This window comes from Tupaia chinensis, unplaced genomic scaffold (assembly GCF_000334495.1).
Source record: "Tupaia chinensis unplaced genomic scaffold, TupChi_1.0 Scaffold000425_1, whole genome shotgun sequence".
NCBI classification, from domain to species: domain Eukaryota; kingdom Metazoa; phylum Chordata; class Mammalia; order Scandentia; family Tupaiidae; genus Tupaia; species Tupaia belangeri.
Genome location: NW_006159930.1, coordinates 1,987,977 through 2,009,916, shown reverse-complemented (window position 1 = coordinate 2,009,916; position 21,940 = coordinate 1,987,977). Strand labels below are relative to the sequence as shown.

General features: G+C 40.9%; 1 protein-coding gene across 6 annotated transcripts in view; it reads right to left on the bottom strand.

The window, feature by feature from the left end:
* The window catches only part of FGGY (FGGY carbohydrate kinase domain containing), a 443,688-nt gene that overhangs the window by 186,007 nt on the left and 235,741 nt on the right, over positions 1 to 21,940 (bottom strand). For all 6 annotated transcript variants that reach the window (XM_014590284.2, XM_006154914.3, XM_014590286.2 and 3 more), the window contains one exon: positions 12,608 to 12,711. In XM_014590284.2, the coding sequence (XP_014445770.1) occupies positions 12,608 to 12,711 (104 nt within the window). The remainder of the gene's footprint in view (positions 1 to 12,607; positions 12,712 to 21,940) is intronic.

Sequence of the window (21,940 nt, the reverse complement as noted above, 5' to 3'; positions counted from 1 at the left end):
CAACAACGGAACCAGGAATCCCTTCCCGTGATGAACCAGGATTTCACCAGTTGCAGGATCCTTCAGTTTAAGTAAATGAAGATGGAAATGGGTAGGCGTTTGCTCAGATCCGTATCTGAGTTGATCTGAACCATTATTTGCTATGAAATGTAGGACAAATCACTGAGTTTCTTTGAGTTTCACTTTGAAAAACAAAATGAGACCTGCTCTAACTGCCTCACTTGCTTATTCTAAGTATCAAATCCCATAAGGCATTTCATAAATCCAAAGGCACAAGAACACCTTAGTCATTTTATGACCACAAAACTTTCAGGAACATGTACAAAACTGAACCTGTCCCAAAGGTTTCTCTTAATCAGTCAGAACAACTCCATCTCTCCTAAGTATCCCAAGTTTTGCTCACAGGGGCCACTTTCTCTTAAACATCATAGCTGTATATGATGTGGTTCCTTCCAGATTCCAACAAGTTTTTCCAAAAGCAGAACTCAAAACTGGAACAAGTCCTGGGGAGTACAACAGGATATACTTATGGTTAACTTGTTAACATTTTCAAGGAATGGATATAAAAGACCACAGACCAGCCTATAATCTCTCTGACCTCGATTCCATCATCTCTTAGATGGAGAAATGTATTCTATTGGGCCATGTTATGTGACTACCCTAATGATGTTCAGCTTTTGTTTAATTTAAATATATTAGTATTACTCTTTATTCTGATCTACAACAGTTATTACATCATTCTCTTTTTTTATACGACCATGATTTTTGTTTATTCAGTGATTTAAAATTAATCTCACATATTCATTGTAAGAATTAGAATTTCTATATACAGCGTACCTAGCAGAGAAAATAGCACATGTTAAGGATTTAATAAATCCTAATAGTCATTATTAAGTATAAACATGTTCCTTGCTCACTCTTGAACTATTGTCTCCAACTAATTCCTCTTCTTTTTTTATTTTAGTTTATGTCAGAGGGTGCGTGCATTTCCTGGTTAGACAGAGACAGAGAGAGAGGGAAAGTGAGAAATCATCCCCCCACTAAGGGGTTGGCCATGCTGTAATCCTTTCTCCATTCTCCTCTTGGGATTTTGGGCATGTATAAACACGTGTTTGGCATGTTTCCAAGCTGATGGGTCCAGGACTCAAATCACACAGTCAGCCATGTGGGGTCTAATCGCCTTAACCTCCATGCCACTTGCTGGTCCCCCCAATTCCTCTTCTTTACATATAATGCATAAACATGAGGAGCCTTTGCCTTTGAGTAATGTTTTAGATCCAAATTTTATATCCTTGAACTTATAATTTCTTTTTTTTTTTTAACTATTTCACTGAGGATACAAATTATTTGTTATTTATCATTATAACTCTTAGGGTTAATTCGATGATGAACTATGTGTTGCTTAACTATGGTTTGCCCCAGACAGAGAGCACTGAAGCAGACTTTACTTCAGTTGCTCCAGGGAGGGGTTTAGGCTTATGGGAAGGCAGAGAATGGTAAATGCTGTACTACACCTGTGTAGAAGGGCCCTGAAAGCTGAAAGGAGGCACACTGGTGGGGGAAGGGAAGAGGGCCTCCTCAAGGTGACACCTGGACTGGAATTTTGGGTAAGACACGGATGAAGGAGGGTGCAGTGACTAAGAACACAGACTTGGGGCCTTTGCACAGTACTTCCACCTCAGCTCCACTGCTTCCTAGCTCTGTGACCACTCTAAGCCCCAATTTCCTTATATGAACACTGGAGGCCATAACAAAATGAGAACCACTATAAAATTGCTGGGAGAAGCACATAACATAGTTAAACGCTCCATAAGTGTGAGTTATAGAGATGACTATTCTGGTACCGATGCCACTTAACAGGTTGAAAGGGAGATAAGGCCATCCAAGGCAGAGAAAACAACATTCCCCATGGCCAGACCAATGAGAGAGTACAGGCTCTTTTCAAAAAGAACAAGTGCAGGTCTGGGCTTACTTCAATCTGAATTGCTCTTAATACTAATTTTTTTTTTCCATGATTCATTTAGTGGTAAAATCTGATCTGAATGGATCAAGTCACTAACACACTGTTTTACCTGCTTGGAGTAAGTATTTGTAAGCTTGATTATCTGGAGCACAATTGGCAATTGGATGTTGTTGATACTTTTCCATCAGTTTTTTGTTGTTGTTGTTTCTGGCTTGTTTCATGTTTATTTCAATGAACAACTCAATTCCTACATGGACAGAGTTGTGTGATAGAACTGACCAAAACTGCTGTGTCATGTGGTAAGTTCAGCTAATCAAGGAAAGAACCTCAGGCCTGATTGAAAATATGACTGCTCACCTGTATCTCCCTTTTACCACACAGCCTCTCAGTTGAAAAAAATCAAACTGGTATGGCATGGCTTGTCTTTCAAGAAATCTTCATGGTTGCTAGCTGGTATTTTCTATCTGTCCTTCTGCCCATGTATCTATCCAACACCTACTACATACCTACTGTGTGTCAGGTACTATGCTAAGTGCAAGTAAATGGAAAGGCACAGGTTTATGATATACTGCTGTTGCCTCCCTAGTAATAAAGACCACATGCTGGTATTGTTCTATAGTGTAACCTTAAAAATGGACACTAAATCTTTCTTTCAAACTTCCCAAAATTTAATTCTCTAAACATTCTGAAAATAAATAATAGAGGATGAATTTTACGGTACATAAATTATCTTCCACTAAAAAAAAAAATAAAAAATACATGAGAGCATTACAATAACTTTTACCTTTTTAGGATCTAAGACTTCAGTTCTTGAAGCCTCTATTCTTAGTGAGGGCTCTGTAGTGGCTGTCTTCATCTAGTGTATCCATGTTGAACTGCTAGAAAAGCACAAACCCTTCCATAACTGCTAGGTAATTCTCTGCACTCACAGTATTAGAATTATCCACACATCAGATGAGTGGTAAATAGGAAAAGAAAAATAAAAATCAATGTGGTTTTCATTTCATGCTCTTTCAAATGAATACAAAAACATCTTCATGAGTTGGAAAGCCAGTCACATGTCTTCACATTGCTAAATTCAGTGCTTGACCACAAAGAAGCAGGGGAATAGGCAAGATTAAATAAGAAAGCTCACAAATACTCCCCTCCTGGGGGAATATGGTGACAAATGGTGTTGTTTATTTTTATTGTAATCATTAGGCTGGTGGCCTCTTGAAAGGCATTGATTTGGAAGACTGAGAAGAAGGAAAACATAAGAGTGCTGTGGTCTAGCTGCAATCCATCCCCAACGTTGCAGTTCTAGTCAGGATTTGGAAAACATCTATCTTGTAATCACTCTACCCCCCACTCCCATAAGACACACATATGCATGGTCAGCCCATCCCACAGGCTATGCCTCATCATTCTGCTAAAAATTCAGAGTGTGAACTGCACAATCCAACAGCCTGAGCTACAAATCAACCTACAGGATACACTAGTTATGTGACCCTGGGTATGAATCAATAGTTTATCTCTTTGATCCATATCAATTTGTACCACAGTTTTGATTACTACATAAGGTTATTAGGATGGTTAAAATATATCCAAATTTCTTAGATCAGCATAAGGGTGCAACAAATATTAGCTGTTATTGTCACTGCTGCTAGTTTTCCTCCAACAAGGCAGTCCTCTAGAAGTAGAAGATAATCTCTTCCCACAGCAGCTCTTCAGGAGGGAGCTGAAATAGAGCTGTTTCTTTTATTCCCTTCACTTCTTCCTTTCTTCCAGGCGAGCTGCACTCATTAGTGGAAACTTGGACGCAGATCAGTTGATAGGCAGGCTCCCACCAAAAGCTTTTGTTTCTCACTTTCTGTGAGGCCTCATTTCACCTGACTTTTGCTGTATTCCTTCCAGCAACATGGGGCTAATCGCCCCGCTCAGCTTTTACAAGAAGTAGAATGGCTGAATCCCATGGCAGGTGTAACATGTTGAGAAACTTCTTAACTAGTTTCCAAAGTGGTTGTACCATTTCACATTCCTACAAGCAATGTATGAAAGCTTCAGTTTTCCAGATTCTCACTGCACTATTAGCTGCCCTAAGAAGATCTCATCGTGGATTTATTTGCATTTCCCTGTAACGATGTTGAACATCCTTTGCTCTTCTAATAAGCATATCCTGCCTTATGACTCTAGGTCAAATATAGTTTCCTAGGCCCACACCACAAGCTTTGCTTCTGGAGAACTTCCTCAGATGGTCTGAGGAAGCTGAAGAGTATCATTACTGACACTACCAACAACACAGATCCAACAGCTTGGCATGGTCTGGAGGCTGGTTGCTCTCTGGATAGGCCATAGGCTCCTAGCTCTCTTTTTCCAACAGAATAGAGATCAGGCTACAGAACTGTTAGCCTAAGTGCCTCTCAATGACCTCCAGGGGCAAGATCTTGTTCTCCTCCCAAAGCACACAAGGTGGCAGGGTAGGGATGAAAAGTTCTACAAGACCGTCTTGGTGGAAGAAAGAAGAAAGAGTGAAGAGTGGATAGTTTCTTACCCAGGCCCCACTAAAGTAAAATTATTTAGTGAAAATTTCACTTCCTAAAGAGGCAAAGTGGTCTTCCTGGTTTCTCTGGGCCTTCCCAGAGGTATTGAAAAAGAGACTTGGGGCACCATACACACAGGGGCAGAATAAAATATATCAGTAGGGCTAGAGAATTTGAGTTGGAAGAGAAAAAGTAAAAACTAGTATTTATGAATCACTTCCTATGTACTATTTTTTAAAACTGAGGACTGAATAATTTTTACAGATTTTTAGAATAGTGTTTGGGTTACAGTTAGTGGTATATAAGGGATCACAGATACTATTATTATTGTTCTTATTTTCTCTGTTTTTTTTTTTTTTTTTAGAGATTTTCGCTATAGGGCACGTGCGCTCGCCAGACAGACAGAGAGAGACATAGAGACAGAAAGCGAGAAATCACCCCCCAGGGGGGATGGTCACGCTGCAATCCCTTCTCCTCCATTCTCCTCCTGGATCTTGGCCACGCATGCACACGTGCCTGGCGTGAGTTTTAAGTCACCGGGTCCAGGACGCGAACTGCGGTAGACTACGTGGGAGTCCAGCGACATAGCCATTACGCTAACTGCTGGTTCCCTCTGGCATGTTTTTTAAACCTTTATTGGGCTATAATTAGTATCTAATAAAGTACACATACGTAATTGTCTGATATGATAAGTTTTGGCAGAGTACACCCTAGTGGAGACATTTCCGCAATCATGATAAACATATCCATCACCTCCAAATTTTTTTCCCTGTGCTCTTTCATAATCCTATTCTCCTGGTCCTCGCTTCTCTCTCACATTCCAGGCAACCACCAATCTGCTTTCTGTCACCATATATTACTTTGTATTTCCTAGAATTTTAAATAAATGGGCGACACAGTTTATACTCCTTTTCTTTGGTCTGGCTTCTGTCACTGCATCATTATTAGGTTGTCAGGAAAGTTGTCAAGATTTTCTATGCAAAAATGTATCATGATTTTCCAACAACCCAATTACTTTGTGACTAATCCATATTGTGTCTTATATGAGTAGCTTATTCCCTTTTACTGCTTAGTTATATTCCATTATGGTGATAAACTAAGAGTTGTTATCTACTGATAGACAGGCATCTAAGTTGTTTCCAGTTTGGGACTATTAAAAATATGGTTGTTGTGAACACTCCCGTATAGGTTTTCATATGGCCATACCCTTGTATAAGAGAGGGTTATTTAACCTAGGATTGCTGGGTTATTTAACCTAGGATCATGGAGTGCTGTGCAGGATCTGTTTGTTAGAGGAACAAAGGATGCTCAGCATTATTAGTTATAGGGAAGCGTAAGTAAAACCCACAGTGAGATCTACTGTATCTTAGGTGGCTAACTGCGTGGTAAGAATCTGGAGAGCTGGAGCTCCTACACACTGTTGATGGGAAGGTGAAATGGTGTAATCACTTTAGAAAACAGTTTAGAGGTTTCTCAATGAGTAATACCTGACATGGGATTCAGTCATTCTTCTTTAAAAGTTGGAGAGGACTTTTGGTCCCATGTTTCTGGAAGCCCATCAGAAACAGGGCAAGGTCAGGTGAACAAGGCCTCTCAGAAAGTCACAAATGTAAAGCCATTGGTGAGAGCCCAGTTGAAAACTGGCCAGTGCCCAACTTTTCACTAAAAACTATATCAAACAGATGCTACTGCAGCTGGTCCCCAATTTTTCCTTAAAAAAAAAAAACAAAAAACAACTTTAAATTTAGAATCCTCTTAGAATATAGAGTTCTTGGAACCAGGAGTTGGCGTAATGGCTATGTCACAGGACTCCCATGTAGTTGACCGTGGTTAAAGCCCAGGATCCAGTGGCTTAAACTCACACCTGGCACGTGTGCATGCATGCCCAAGATCCTCAGAGGAGAATGGAGGTGGAGGGCTGGCAGCGTGGCCATCCCCTCTTGGGGGTGATTTCTCATTTTCTGTCTCTCTGTCTTTCTGGCAAGTGCACGTTCCTTATAACAAAAACCTCTCAAAAAAAAATAGAGAGTTCTTTTTATAAGAATTACTTTATTTAACTTCATTTATCTATTTATTCATTTTTAGTTTGATCAGAGAGGAACAGAGCAAGAGAGAGAAAGAGAGCGAGAAAACAAGCTGCCAGGTCTGGGACTTGAACCGCGGTCAGCCATGTGGGAGTCCAGTGCCCTTAACTATCATGCCAGCCCCAGAATATAGAGTTCTTATATGCCTCACACCCAGTTTAGTGTCTCCAATCATTAATATATTAGGTACACATCAGAATTAATTAATGAACATTGATATATTTATCATGAACTAAAGCCCATATTTTATTAAGAATTTTGTAGTTTTACTTTAATTCCCTTTTTCTATTCTAAGATTCCATCTAGGATACCACATTATATATTAATATATGTTTATATTTAAAATTTTTACATAATTTTGTACATTTAATTATTGTGCATCTTTATGGGGTACAGTATGGCTTTTTCAAAGCAAGCATATAGTGTATGAAAATCAAATCAAGGCTATTACCATATTCATTATTTTCAACAAAGAACATTGCATTATGTTGTGTACCTTCAATTTTTGTTCTACTAAAAGATTGACAATGTTACCTTTAGTCATCACATCTCCTTAAGTTCCTCTTGCTTGTGATAGTTCCTCAGACTTTACTTGTATTTTAAGACCTCGACAGTTTTGAGGAGTACCAATCAAGTATTCTATAGAATGCTTCTTAACTAAGACTTGCATGATGTTGAGTTGATGTTTAGATTGGGATTATAAGTTTTGGGGAGGAAGACAACTAAGGTAGAGGGCCATTCTTATCACATCATATCAACAGCACATATTATCAGCATGACTTATCACTATTGACATGGATCTTGATCACCTGGCTGAGGAAGTGTTTGTCACATCTCTCTGGTGTGAAATAACTCTACCCCCTTGCCAACTTTCCATTCAGTACCGTTTGAATGGAAGTCACTATGTGCTGTCCACACTCCAGGAGTGGAAGTTATGTTCTATTTATGATGAAATATTTACATAAATTATTTGGAATTCTTCTACATGAGAGATTTACCTCTTCTATTTGTTAATATTTATTTATTCAATCATTTATATTGGTATGGGCTTACAGATATTTATGTTATCCTCTTGGCTATAATCCAATAATACGTTATTTTACAACTTAAATTGCTTTTGTTTTGGCCACTGGGCACTCCCTTAGTTGGCTTCTTCTGACATACTCTGCTTTTTTGAGCACTTACTTTTCAGTGCCACAAGATGCTCCAGGCTCATTGTGTATATTTCATGCCTCAATCCTAGAATCAATCACTCTCCCAAGGAGAGTGGCTCTTTTTCTTGGATACTGTTTTAGAAAGTAAGATCTGACACTGGTCTATTTAGATCTGACACTGGTGTGCTCCTAACAACCAGCAGCTGGGGTGTCCTTATTTCTAGACCCTCAGAGCTGACAGAGCTAGGGAATGTATATATGTTTACTGACCTGTATATTGACACATATTACTGATAACTATGTCTATATGTATTCATCTTTATCTATGTAAAACTGAGTGTGAGCTCATACTGATGTCACTAATTCCTTTTTTCTTAAGAATTATTAAATTTTATTTATTATTATGGTGTTTTTAAAAATTTGCTATAGGGCATGTGCCCTTACCAAGGAGAGATAGAGAGTGAGAGAGAGAAAGTGAGAAAGCAAGCTGTCAGTTCTGAGAATTGAACTACAGTCAGCCATGTGGGAGTCCAGAGGCCTTAACTATCATGCCACCTGCTGGCCTCTGATGTCACTAATTCTAATCTGTTATCACATGGGTCATATTCTGGTCTTCATGAATCAGAATGCTATAGCTGGTATCTTGTGCCGGGTACAATGCCAAGTTGCTTATAAGGACTACATAATCTAATCCTCACACAACATTATGGATAAATACTATCGCCTACATTTTCTTTGTAAATTTTTTGCCAGAGGGCATGTGTGCTCACCAGAGAGAGACAGAGAGAGGAAAAGAAAGGAAAGTGAGAAAGCACCCCCTCACCATGGGTAACGATCATGGTCAATCCTTTCTCCTTCATCTCTCCCTCCTTTAGGGATTCTGGGTACCACACACACATGCACCCAGAGTGTATCTGCAGTAGCTGGGTCAGGGACTCGAACCACACAGCTGGCCATGTGGATTCTAGCTGTCTTAAACACAACACTATGGGCTGGCTCAATTGCCCATATTTAACAGATGAAGAAATTGAGGCACCGAACAGAGAAATATCTTGCATAGATGCACACAGTAAGTGGTAGGGCCTGCATATAGTGTCTTTGACATTCCACAGGTCCTCAGGGACAGAGAACCTCTCTCTTCATTCATCTAAGGAGGAGAAAATTTCAGTTCTGAGCAATTTAAGATGTAGATGCACGTCCCACCTCTCATAAAGTATCACTCTGCTCAAACATTACCTTGTCATTTTTCCCCCACCCCCACCTCAGGGTCCTCTCCCCATCTGACACGCTGACTGGAAAACAAGCTGCCAGGTTATAACCTGATCTGACAGCTCAAGAAAAGGGGTGCTGGAGCAATGGCAAGGATCAGCTCCATCTGACCTCGTGACTTTTCAACCTCTGGCTAACCCCTGCTGCGTATTATCTTGGGTTTTGGTGACTTGGTGGTAATTAACTCTGAACAAGCAGCTCTGCTTTCACAGAGCTAAAAAAAAGAACAGCATTTTTTCCTCGTTAATTAAATCATCCACAAGGAAGATAAATGTGCAGCCCACACTTGTATCTTCTAAAATATCAAAGGCCTGATTAGTATGTCTTATGTTCAACCTCAGGCTTTTTCTCCAGACTCCTGGAGGTAACAGAAACCTGAAGGTAGGGAGCAGGTAAGTGTCTGCCAATGCTCTACTACCTGGTCATTCATTCATTCTTTTTGGGTGACTCAGAAAGAGACAACCTGGATCGAACACAAATGTTCCAGGGAGTTCTGTCTCAATTAATCTACTGAGTTGGAAACACCAGAAGCAAGCAGACAGGAAGAAAGAGAATCTTTTAGATCATGTTGAAACCCACTTTTAGAAGCACCTATAGCCCCTTTTAGTCCCAGGGCTGCTTGGTGGATTTTTTTTTTTCCCCGACAGTTGGTGGTTTTATTTGCCAGAACCACAACAAAGAGGGTCATTGAGTTTTCTTGGGAGTGTTTCCTCAGACCTGAACCTCTCCTAGACCTCACAAAGGTGTTATTGTTGCTGGCTTGCTGGACTCCTGGCACCTGAGAGAGATCAAAGGCCCTCTCCAATGCCAGTGTGACCACAGTCTCGCCCTCATGACATAACATGAAAGCTGATGATGAATCCCCTTGGACCAGAAGATCTCTCCTCACTCCCAAGTACAAAGTGTGGTGGGGGTGGGGACTTTCTTTCCAACACAGCACAACCATAATAAACTAGCATTTTATGGCCTTCATTCGTTGCAGCCAACTGCAGCTGCCCATCAAATCCGTTAAAGCCCAAACAAGTTGCTTCATGTGAGCTGTTTGTATCACCGGGAAAGTTTAGTAAGAATCCACACCATTTTTGAGTGTCTATTATGTGCAAGGCGTAGACTACACTCTGCAGGTTCTCCACCAATTCTGGGACACTGGTATCATTACCCCCAGTTTGACGGATGAAGTACCTGAGACACAGAGATGTTAAGCAGCTTGCTAGGTCACAGGGCCAAAGAGGCCATGAATAGATGTCCCAGTGTGTATCAGGGTGACTGAAAAGTCCACGCTCTCTGCCTTCCTTGATGGGTACATGGCAATCATGCACGGTAATGTGAAACATCAAAAGTGTGAGCTCTGGCATCAGACAGAACTAGATTTGCTTTTAGCTCCAAAACTTAATACCTTTGTGACCTTGGGAAAATTACTGTACTTTTCATGCCTTAGTTTTTATAACATAGATATGGTAGGAAAAGCCAGTGTTATCCCCATTAAGGGACATGAAGACTGAGAAGCTGCATATTGCAGTTACACCCATTGAGATTAGCTTCTGCTCAGAAATCTGAATGAGTGGTGTTAAACATGTCTGAAATTTGGGCTTCATGGGAAAAGCCAGATTAGTATGTCTTTGTGGAAATAGGAGATGATTTAAATAGGTTAAATCAGCATTCAGTGAAGACAAGCTAAGAAGTGTAGACCCACGCCAAGGGAAAAAGGGCTGGTTCCCTGTGTTGGTATTTCCTGCTTAAGGAGGCCAAAGGTCTCTGTAGATCTCTCTGTTCGGTGACAGCTAAGCCTTACAACAAGGCTGCTGAAGGGGGAAAAAAATAGGCTGGGTTTTTAAACATAAAGAAGTTCCAATTAAGTCTTTGCCCAGACAGAGCCCAGAGAAACAAATAAAAGGAAATTTATTTCCTTAAAGTCCAGCCCAAATGTCATCCCAGGAAGATGTGAAGCTTGGGCCCCTTTCAGGCAGAATCAACCATCATCTCCTTTCTACTCCACGTCAATGGCACCAACAACTAAAAGCTAGCCTTGGGGTGAGCTTACTGTGTGAGCACTTCATATCACAAGTTGGGTAAGCCTTATCAAAAACGCTTGAGACCACAAGTGTTTCAAATTTTGGAATATTTACATATATAAAATGAGATACCTTGGGGTAGGATGAAGACCAACACAAAAATTACCTTCAGGCTACATATGTAGCCTGAAGGTAATTTTTTTCAACTTTCATAAAATTCCAGTGTTTTGATTAAGACTCATCACATGAGATTGGTTGTAGAATCTTCCACTTGTTGAGTCATGTTGGTATTCAAAATTGTTAGACTTTTGAGCATTTCTGATTTCGCAGTTTGGAACTAGGGATGCTCAATCTTTGCTCATTTATTCTCACGGCACTTTAAGATAGGTATTATAACTTTCTACATTTTGCATATGAGGAATCTGAGGCCCAGAGAGTTTAAATACCTTCCCTAAGGGCTCAGACTCAGTAAGTGAAGGAAGTGGAATTAGAAACCAGTTTCTCTGGCCCCACCATCTCTAGGAAATTGGAGACCGTGTATGAGAACACCTGGTCTAATGTCTGGACATGACAGAGGCTCAGTATCACAAGTTTAGTTCCGATCTTGGAGCCTTGCATGTGTGAGTATTGGAACCTTTGCTATATCTCTACCTCGTCATAGGGAGAAACTCTGTCATCATATGCCCCCCGGGTTTAGCACAGTCCAGACAGAAGAGCAGGAATCAGCAAATAGGTTAAGTGTATCAATATTTATTCAGACAAGATATCTAATGGTAAATGGGCTAATTGGTGGCTATGGTTGCTACACAGTTCACACGGCACATGGCTTCCTCCTCAGTTATAGCAATTCTGCCCTGGACTGCATCCCATTCTAATCTCTGCTCATCTCTCTGCTCCTCCCCCATGCCCTCTTCTATTTTACTCATCTGGGAAAAATCCAAGGAGTCGTCCATCTAAGTGTAACAGAGTAATGACTTTTAAATAAAAATATGGTAGAAATGGGTACTTATCGAAATGGAATGCTTTCAGACTCATGCATTTAAAGAAGATATAAATTTTAGGGCAGGCACTAAATTTTAACTGCAATCTTGGAGAAAGCCTTTCTACTAATTCATGGAGAAAAATTAACAAGTGAAAATTGCTTATCAGTGTTCTTTTAAAGTCATGATATGCAGCCCAATTCTATAGATCATCAGGACACTCCCAGGGAGATGGATTTATATTGATTGAGAGAGAGCTCAGCAGCCAAAGAAAATAGACACCCCTTTGCAGAAAGGACTCAGTGACCCATTAGGGACAGATCGGTCTGGGGAGGGAGACTTTGCTGTCTTTGGATCTGATTTCACCCTCCATGCCTGAGCTCTCTGGCCAGAGTGACGTCAAAGGCTGATCCAACCCTTCTCACACTTTTTAAGAACTTGGCCCCTGGAAGAAGATCTGGCCCATCTAAGCAAGGCTGTTGTGGGGGCTGGGTTCTCACTAGACAAAGTGCAGGGGGCAGGAAAAGAAACGAGGGAAGAAGAAGAGGGGCAGAGGGAAGTGGTAGCTCAGGATCTGCTGCCTCCTGCTCATGTGGTGGCCTTGCCTTTGTACCCAGCAGACTCACCCCCATGTGACAAGAAGATGTTCCACAGATGACAGCCAGCCGTGATGTCACTGGTTGGCCCTCACAGACGAGGTTGTGCCCCCTCACATCTGCTCCAATCACTCCTGTGAGAAAGCAAAACAGAACAAAATCTTTAATTAAAAGAGAGAGGGGGGAGAAGAAAACTAAAAACAAGACGTACTCTTCTTTAAAAATAATCAAAGAACATTGATGTAGCATTCCCCATGTAGACCAGTCTCAAAGAGAAACCCCAAAAGGCACATTCACCTGCCAGGGGAAACTGAGGAAACCGGAAACCGGTTCTGTCCTTGCTTTATTCTGGCTTCTGACATTGGAATAATAATAGTGGCTGTACTTGTGATAAAAGCAGCAGCTACTGGTTACTTGTGCTCACTAAATGCAGGTGCTGTGCTGTACATTTACACGGACAGTCTCATTGAATACTCCCACTGTCAAGGAGTATCATTAATGCCACAGACATCAGGGAAGCAAGTTCTGTCTTGAGAGGTTGAGGGACTTGCCCAATGTCACAATGCTAGTAGGAAGTAGAGCCCAGGGGAATCTGGTTAAATATGCACATCTCGATCTCAAAGATGGCAAAGCAATAGAGGTGTTTGATAACTGGATCTGTGTGACATCTCTAGGTCATCATTCTTAATCCTACTTATTAGAGAGCACCAAATGTGGACAAAAAGGAGAATGAAAGATGAGAGTTCCTGTTGAAAAAATGCCACGCAGTAGTTTCTCACAAAGGGAGGAAGAAACTCAGGCTTCTTCTCCCCTCAGATTGTATTCCTCAATACTTGCTGAACAAGTGAAGTTACAAACATGATGCAAGAGCTACAAAGACTGTTTAGAGCCTGGACTTGCCCTTCATTTATTCAAGTGTTCAATCAGTGCTTTCTAGGCAGAAACCGATATAGCAGGTGTGCCTTAGGAACCTTGAAGATGAATAACTATAACACGAGGTAGGACATGAGAAGTGCCTAGGGCAAGGCATAGAGACTGTGGTGCAAGAGAGAACAGACCTGTGGGCGTATCAGCTTGCAATGCAGTGCCCTCCATCTCCAATACTCGGTGCTCTTTCCCACCTCAATGCTTTTGCATTTGCTCTTCCATCTGCCTGGAATGCCATTTCCCAACCTCTCTGCCAGATGAACACCTATTTATTCCTAAGTCAAATGTTACTTTCTCATAAAGGGCTCCCCGATCCTCTGGGAAAGATGGAGTCTCCCTGTTAAATGGTCTCATGCACCATTGAACTTCCCTAGCATAAAGACACTGGTAATTTTAAAATGTCATATGCCATCTGCCTCCCTACTGTAACAAAGCTGCAGGAAGCTGTCATTGCCTTATCCACTACTTGGCAGCCGAGGACCTTTCATGGTTGCTAGCTCAGGGTAGGAAGTGAGAGTACGAATGTTTGGTGATGCAAAAATAAAGAAAGCAAGTCCTTGTTCTCATGATGCTTAGTCTGGTGGGAGGGAGAGAGAACCCTAAATGGAGCATTTCAAAGGAGAGGATCAATATAAGCCAGGAGAAACCGCAGTGGCAGCTAATCCATCTGTAGGGACTCGGGGAAGTCTCTTAAGGAGTCCACTCTATACTGATATGACAGGAGTTAGCCAGGTAAAAGGCAGGGTGAGAGTACCTCATCAGTCCATACATTTTCAGACATTCAAGACAGTGATGGGTCAGCACATAGGTCTTTCTAGAAAGTGGGATCCAGGGAGCCACAGAGAGGCCTCTATCAGCTTTCTAGGTTTTTCCATTGCTTTTTCCAAATGTTGCCTTCTGGGATACAGCAACTTGTGAACCTCTGCTATTCAGAGACACACAGCAGGGTGAAGACTCTTCCAAACGTTCTGTGTTGGTTACCACAGTGGTTAGATACCAGTCATAAGGTGACTGAGGTCTGGAACTTGAAACTGCACAAGTTCTGGTCTGTTTTCAGATGACTCCCCCTATTCTGCTCAGTTCTGCAGAATTGCTCCTGTAGACTGCAGTTTCCAGACTCCAATTCAGCCAAGATTGGCCCTGCTGGGAGATCGGAGAGCTGGATGAAAGGACAAGTCCAAGCATATTCCTTCTTCCTTATCTCAGGAGGCAACTCTGGAAGTGACTGTTTTCCCCCCTCTGGCTTCAGCTCTGTGGACAGGGCTGCCATGGCTCCAGTATCTGCTGGTATCCACCACCCTGAACCATGGTACTGCCACCTCTTTCCTTTGTCCTCCTAGCAGGGGAGGTAGCAGATTCTGTTTGGTTGTTCTCTGGCTTGCTTCACAGGGAATGTAGCTCTACTCAGTTCCTCCATCATTCTGGTCACTACTTTTGTTTATTAGATTTCCTCTGATTTAAACACTTAGAGTGCTTCATGTTTTCCTGGTTGTACCCTGAGTTATATGGTTCTCTGTTGAGGGCATAAAGACTTTTGTACAAGAATAAATGAATATACCTAAGGTAGGAGCTAATTTTAATTGAGCTGTCTCGCATGCTATACATATCTTATTTCAATGTTACAACCACCTGACATGTATAGTTCTACTGTTACTCCCATTTGACAGATAAGGAAACTGAAGCTTAGACATGAGAAGTGCTTTCTCCAAGGTCACACAGCTTGCAAAGAGTAAGGCTGGAATTCACATTCAGATCATCTGAGTCCAAAGTACTGGTTCTTAACCGCTAAGATGTAAATGTTTTCCTCCAAGGTAAAAAACTTAATAACCAGGCAGTCAATGCTTACTTATCTGTACATTTCTACATAATTGGTATCTTAAAGATATTGATCTTGAGATCCTTGACAGGAAAAAGGTTGGCCACTGCAAGTCCACGGTATTATAAATAAGTTTAAGGCATTCTTGAGAATGACACGTGTTTATTGGTTCTCCATATATAAAGTACAGGCAGTCATTCAATTCTTAATAGGGGACTTGATCTATATATAAAGTACAGGCAAAGTCATTTTCACCCTGAAAACAGAAAGAAAGGTATTTGTGGGAAGTTTCTGCTTGTTCTTCAGTTAGCAGATTCACTATTGCTACAGTTAGGGTTAGAACCTGAGAACTAGCCTGTTATAATGAGCAAAGACTCAAAGGACTTGGAAACAGAAAGATCTATTAAATGAGGAAGATAACAAAATCATGTGGTGGCTCAGAGTGAGGAAATGATTAAAAGATGATGATTGATAAGTAGTAACTATGTCACCATTACCATATCACCATCACTCTCACCGCCATCACCATCATCATCATCATCCACTTTTCCAGAGAAAGTTGTATTCTTCCTTACTTTCTAACAAGTATATCAGATATCTAAGACAGTCTGAGTGTTGTGCCAAGCTCTTTAAATATTTCCCCATTTGATCTTCACAACATCCATAAAGGACAACTATTCTTTCTTCCCTGCAATAGATGTAGAAACAAAGAATTGAACTGTCTGGCTAATTTGCCCAAGGTCATGTGGATATAAGCAGTATGAGGATTTGACCTTGTTCTGTCTGACTTGAAAGCTCACGTTTTTTTTTACATGCCTTCCACTTTATGATGTTACAATTGTCTTATATAAAGAAAAATTACCTAGAAGTGTAATTTCACCATGGAATGTAGTGAGAACCAACCATGGGCTAAGAGTTAGAAAATCTGAGTGTTAGCCCTGATTCTACTACAAAGGACCTAAAAGTCTGAATGTGTCCCCTTATTTCCACAATGAGAGAAATAGACAGCAACTAGGGGACCTTTCTCAGCCATGTTTAGTACACCGTATACACAGCACTGTTTCTAAAATGCCAAATAAAGTGCCTTTTAACCCAGAAACACTGGGCAAAAATAGTCCCTCTCAAGCTCTTCCATTTTCAAGTGTTGAGAAGACTTAGGCAGTCACCACCAGGGCTTGCACAGCATTGGCAAGAGGGTGGTCTTGCCCAGTTTGCTCTTGGGGAAGTTCTCCACACAGTGTTTAACACCCTCCCTGATCCCAGGCAGTGCCTAGCTGATGCTTGCTGTGAGACCATATGCACTGGCGATTTGGCAAATTCCACTTTTCCCCTAGTCATGCAGGTTATGAGGGGGCTAGTCTCAGGAAAAAAGGCCCAAAGTCAAGCAGGGAAAAACACAAAAGGAGGGAAGAGCTTTCTCTTTTCTGAATAAACACATTTCACCATCCCAGAGAAACCACAGGCTGCACATACACATCAGGAAACAACTCACAAGATGAGATTTTGACAAGAACAGCCCTCAGTATTGCTGGGGCACTTCCTAGGACTGTAAAGTGGACATTTATTCTGCATTGTTCGGACTATTTAAAGGGCAAAATTAGCAGCCAAAGAAATGGTCACACACACACACACACACACACACACACACACACACAAACAGGGACATAACTGACTATGCTTTTCTTGAATCTTGCACAATGCCCTGCTGATAGTTGCCCAATATATTTTTGTTGAATGAAAAAAACAACAGAAAAAACAAGGTTACTGACTCAATACATCAGTTCAAGGCCTCTTACTTAATGACTACCACTTCTCAACACACACAGGCCAACCATATCAAGTGATATATTTAAACACAAATTCAAAAGGAAAGTTTAAAACTTTGCAAACTGCTCTCCTGTTTTCCTATGTGCTGTGTCCTCCTTCTGTCCCTTCCACCCAATTGTCCGTTCTTCCATCTAAACATGTGAGTATGTAGTTCATATTTTCTTTCCTATTTATAGGAAGGAAAAGAGACTGTAAATGTTTTAAGTAAGAATATCTTATCATGGCCCAACCACGGTGGCACAAGTGGGAGGGCATCACTGTACCATGGCTGAGGCAACATGGGAGACCCAACTTCGATTCCTGGCCCAACCAGAACAGGCTGGACAAGGTGAGACCTACCTGTGGAACTAGCTAACCAAAAGGCTGGAGCAGGAAGATGCCAACATGGCAAGACTCTGTCAAAAATACCTATGAGGGGGTCTGCAAAAAGTTCAAGAAAAATGTGTATTATGAAAGAAGTATGTACAAATAAACTAGTACTTTAATTCTAGTTTCCCATGACCTTTTAAAAGTCCCTTTTTATCTTTTGCTCTCTCTCCCTCCTGCACTCTCTCTCTCTCTCATTAAAAAAAAAAAAAAATGTTATCCCGTAATTTATTAAGCCGTAATGGCTTTGAAAACTTTAAAGGGTTATATAGAAGAAAAACATCCCATGTTCTAGCATTTGTCTTATAATTATCTCCCACTTTATAGCTGTATAAAGTACTTTATGGCTTGCAAAGCATCCTCAAACACTGTACCCTTCATTAAATCTTTAGAAAATCCTATAATAGGTATGTTTTGTTTCTAGTTCACAGTCAAAGAAACTGGATATCAGATAGGTAAAGCAATTTAGTCAAGTTTATTTAGCTACTTAGCTGTAGAAGCAAGGGTTCAGGGACCAGCAGGTGGCATGGTGGCTAAGGTGCTGGATCTCACATAGCTGACTCTGCGGTTGGAGTCCTGGATACAAATGAATAGGGACATAATTGACTGTGCTTTCTCTAAATTTTGCACAATGTCCAGCTTATAGTAGTTGCCCAATAAGCTTTTGTTGAATGAAAACCAAGTCAGGCATGTGTGTGTGTGTGTGTGTGTGTGTGTGTGTGTGTGCCCAAAATTCTGAGGGGAGAGTGGAGAAGGGGCTGCAGAGTGGCCATCCCCCTGGGGGGAGTGATTTCTCAGTTTCCACCTCTCTCCATCTCTCTCTCTGGTGAGCTCACATGCCCTATGGCAAACACCTAAAAATAATTAAAAACAAAAAACAAAACCAGTAGCAGCAGAAGCAACAAGGGCTCTCATTAGGATTTTCAGTCTTTCTAGCCTGATATGTTAGCATCTTGAAAAAGATTTCTTTGAAATAACAACCTCAGACACTTTCTCTGAAGAAAACAAAACAAAACAAAACAAAACAAGAACATCAGGAAGGTTTTGAACATTACTTAAGACTTTATCAACTTGAGACTCTTGATTCAGCCATTTGAAGGAAGAAACTTACTGATTAATTCCATCAAATGAATTGCACATTTAAGCTGTCTCAGAGGCTTACTCTCCAGAGACTCCACCAGCCTCGTGTGCACAAAAATCATGCCAATTGCAAGTTCCTTAAAGACAAGAATCACATCAAACACATGTTTTCTGCAGAGGACCTAGTACTTGCCTACATACAAGTAATGCTGAATTCTTATCGTTTTGACCAGTATTTATTTATGTTATAAAGAATAAAATACACAGGGTTGGCATAATAGGGCAATGCTTAAAAGTGGACTCATTCATTATGAGATTCTGGTTAAGTTCATCTTCTTTATGACTCAATTTTTACATCTGTACCATTTTAGTAGCAATATATTCCTCCCTGCTGGAAAAGTGTTTATCCAGTGCATTTTATATCTGCACTGTCCAATACGTCAGTCTTAAATGTGGCTAGTACAATTGAGAAAGTGAATTTTCTATGTTACTTAATTTCAATTAACTTAAATTTAAATAACCAGATATGCTTTGTGGATGCTGTATTCAATGGTGCAGATTACAATATGCATAATACTAGGGTCAGCCCATAGAGTGGAGGTTAAGGCAGCTGGACCCAACAACTTGAACCCCAACATAACTATGGGGTTCAAGTCTCAGACCCAGTGACTTGAAAAACATGCAAGGTATGTGTGTGTGTGTGCTTGCCCAAAATCCTGAAAGGAGGGAGACATGGAGGAAAAGGGAATGCTTGTGCAATTTGCCATGGGGGAGGAGAACTTTTTCGCTTTCCTTCTCACCCCCTTTCTCTCTCTCTCTCTCTCTCTCTCTCCCTGTCTCTCTCTGGCAAGGACACATGCCTTCTGGCAAATTAAAAAAAGAAAAAGTGTACGTGTATATAGGACTATTTGCTGAAATTTCATTTTTTTTGTTATTGTTACTGCACTTGTTATTGTTTTATCTGCTCAGAGGTAGGCTTGAATGACACTTCCATGGCCTTCGGCAAAGGCCTTGATCTCTTAGAACCTTAATTTTCACTTACCTACAAAATCTAGATAATAATACTTACTGACAAAATTGCTGTGGGGCTTAAGTGAGAGGTAAGGGACTACAACAGTATCCAGCCAATGAGAACTACTCCATGCAGGACCCACAGAAGCACCTGGCAGCACCAGCACGGCAGCACAGAGAGCTCTTCTGCCTATCTAGAATATGACTTGCTCATCCATGCTGCTGAGTATTGCTCATTCCCTCCCAATACAACTCATGTCCTCCTTTATTTTGAAGACTGAGCTGAAGCATCAGAAGCCTTTCCTGGTCATGTCTAGCCCCGGTCTCCCAGCTGAGCTGAGCCAACCAAGCCTCCTTTCTTTGAACTCCCCCTCCTGACACTTGACAGGTTCTGTCATTGTACTTCTGACTTGTTTACCCATCTGCCTCCCTCCACCACACTGTTGAGTAAACTGAGGCTTGGGCAAGTGCTCACACTTGCTGGCTCACTGATTTTCTTACTGTTATTGAATGAATGAATCAATGTGTGTGGCACAGGTCATGTACAAGTAAAGCACAAGACATTTCTTGTGGGAAACTGTATTTCTAAATAGTGATAGCACATTTAATCAAGGAGAAAAGCTTTATGTCTTAAATAGAACAAAGAGGAAACATACTGAAGAGTTTTGAGTGGCAATTCATGGGTAATAAAGTTCTGGAACCTCACAATACAGTTTATTTAAACTTATCAAAAAGCATGAGTAAAAGTAAAGGTTCTGAGATCCCTGATTATTGAGAGATTGGTTTGTACTCCACATCTCTACAAATGCTATGCTATTCAGCTCTCACAATGATCTTACTATCTAACTGTTCTACACATAGAAAAAAAGGAAACTAAAGTTTTTTTAAGTAAGATGTCTAAGACTCCACACTGCTAGAGTGGGGAGTGTATCTGGGAAGGAAATTCCATCCAGATCTACCCGACTCTACTCCACCTTACATTATCTCCTGGAACCCAGAGAAACTATTTTCTTTTCAACTGCTTCTAATAATTCTATTTCCAGAAAGCATAGCTGAACTCAGATCTCCTTCGGGATTTATTGTCACAGTGTCACTGAAGCACGCCTAAGGGGTTAGCCTCAAGCTTAACAAATGATGAGCACAAAGCAGCTGAAAAGATCTCTATGATCCTACAGTTTGATGAAGCATTGCCTAGACTTAGAAAGAAATGTGATCTTGACTTCACCCATTCTAAATCCTAAAGAAGGTTTACCTTTGAAACAATCCTGTATTTTGGGTCTACAAATACATTTTTTACTCTTTGACTCTCTCACCACCCCTCTCCCCAGCCTCCTATTCCATGAATAACTGGAAAGATAATAAGAAAGGTCTTTGTCTAAATGAGATATTGACATACCTTTACTAGATATTTAAACTAGTTAGGGCATTATAGTTTAGAGTACGGGCTCTGGAATTAGAAGCTTGATTTGGAGTCTGCCAAGTTGGTCAAATCACTTAACCTTCCTGTGCCTCAGTTTCTGATCTGTCAATTAGAATGATGGCAATGTGTAACATGCAGGACTACTGTGAAGATTCAGCAGGTAGAAAAACTGGGACATAGGTTACTCGATATATGTGTGTGTGTACAAACACACACACATAAATTTCTAAAAGTTTTTTGCCATAGGACTTATGTACTCACTGGAGAGAGACAGAAAAAGGAAAAGTGAGAAATCAACCCCTGGAGGTATGGCCGTGCTGCAATCCCTTGTCCTCTATTCTCCTCTTGATCTTGACATTTTGGACACACATGCACATGCACGCACCCAGGTTGACTTTCAGGCTGCCAGGTATGGGACTCAACCCACCATCAGCCATGTGGGAGTCCAGTACCTTACCTATCACACCACCAGCTGGCTCTGCTCAATATAATTTGCCATTATTGTTGTGACTACTGACAACTCTCAGTCTTCAGTTATAACAGCATATCTTGGCATGAGAGTTCACATTTTTCCTTTGTAGCGTGGTGCCTGCTTTGTCAGAGGTATTTAGGTTTACTTAGATTGGTTGGAATGTGTGTTTTTGTCTTTGAATATACATAGTGACAGAATTGGGAGAGTAGGGGTGTAAGGTAATAAAGAAAACGAGGTACCAGTTAGCAGGCACCATCCAGGCTCACATTTTAGACATTGTTAAGTATGAACTAAAAGCTGCTTATACTCCTGAACGCCACAATTACATGCAGGACAATTCATTTATGACTCAACTTGTGACAGCATCCCTAATTTCTGTCTTAATGCTACACTCTTCCATGACCTGAATGAACCAAAAACCAATGCAAGAGCTGACAGGGGTAG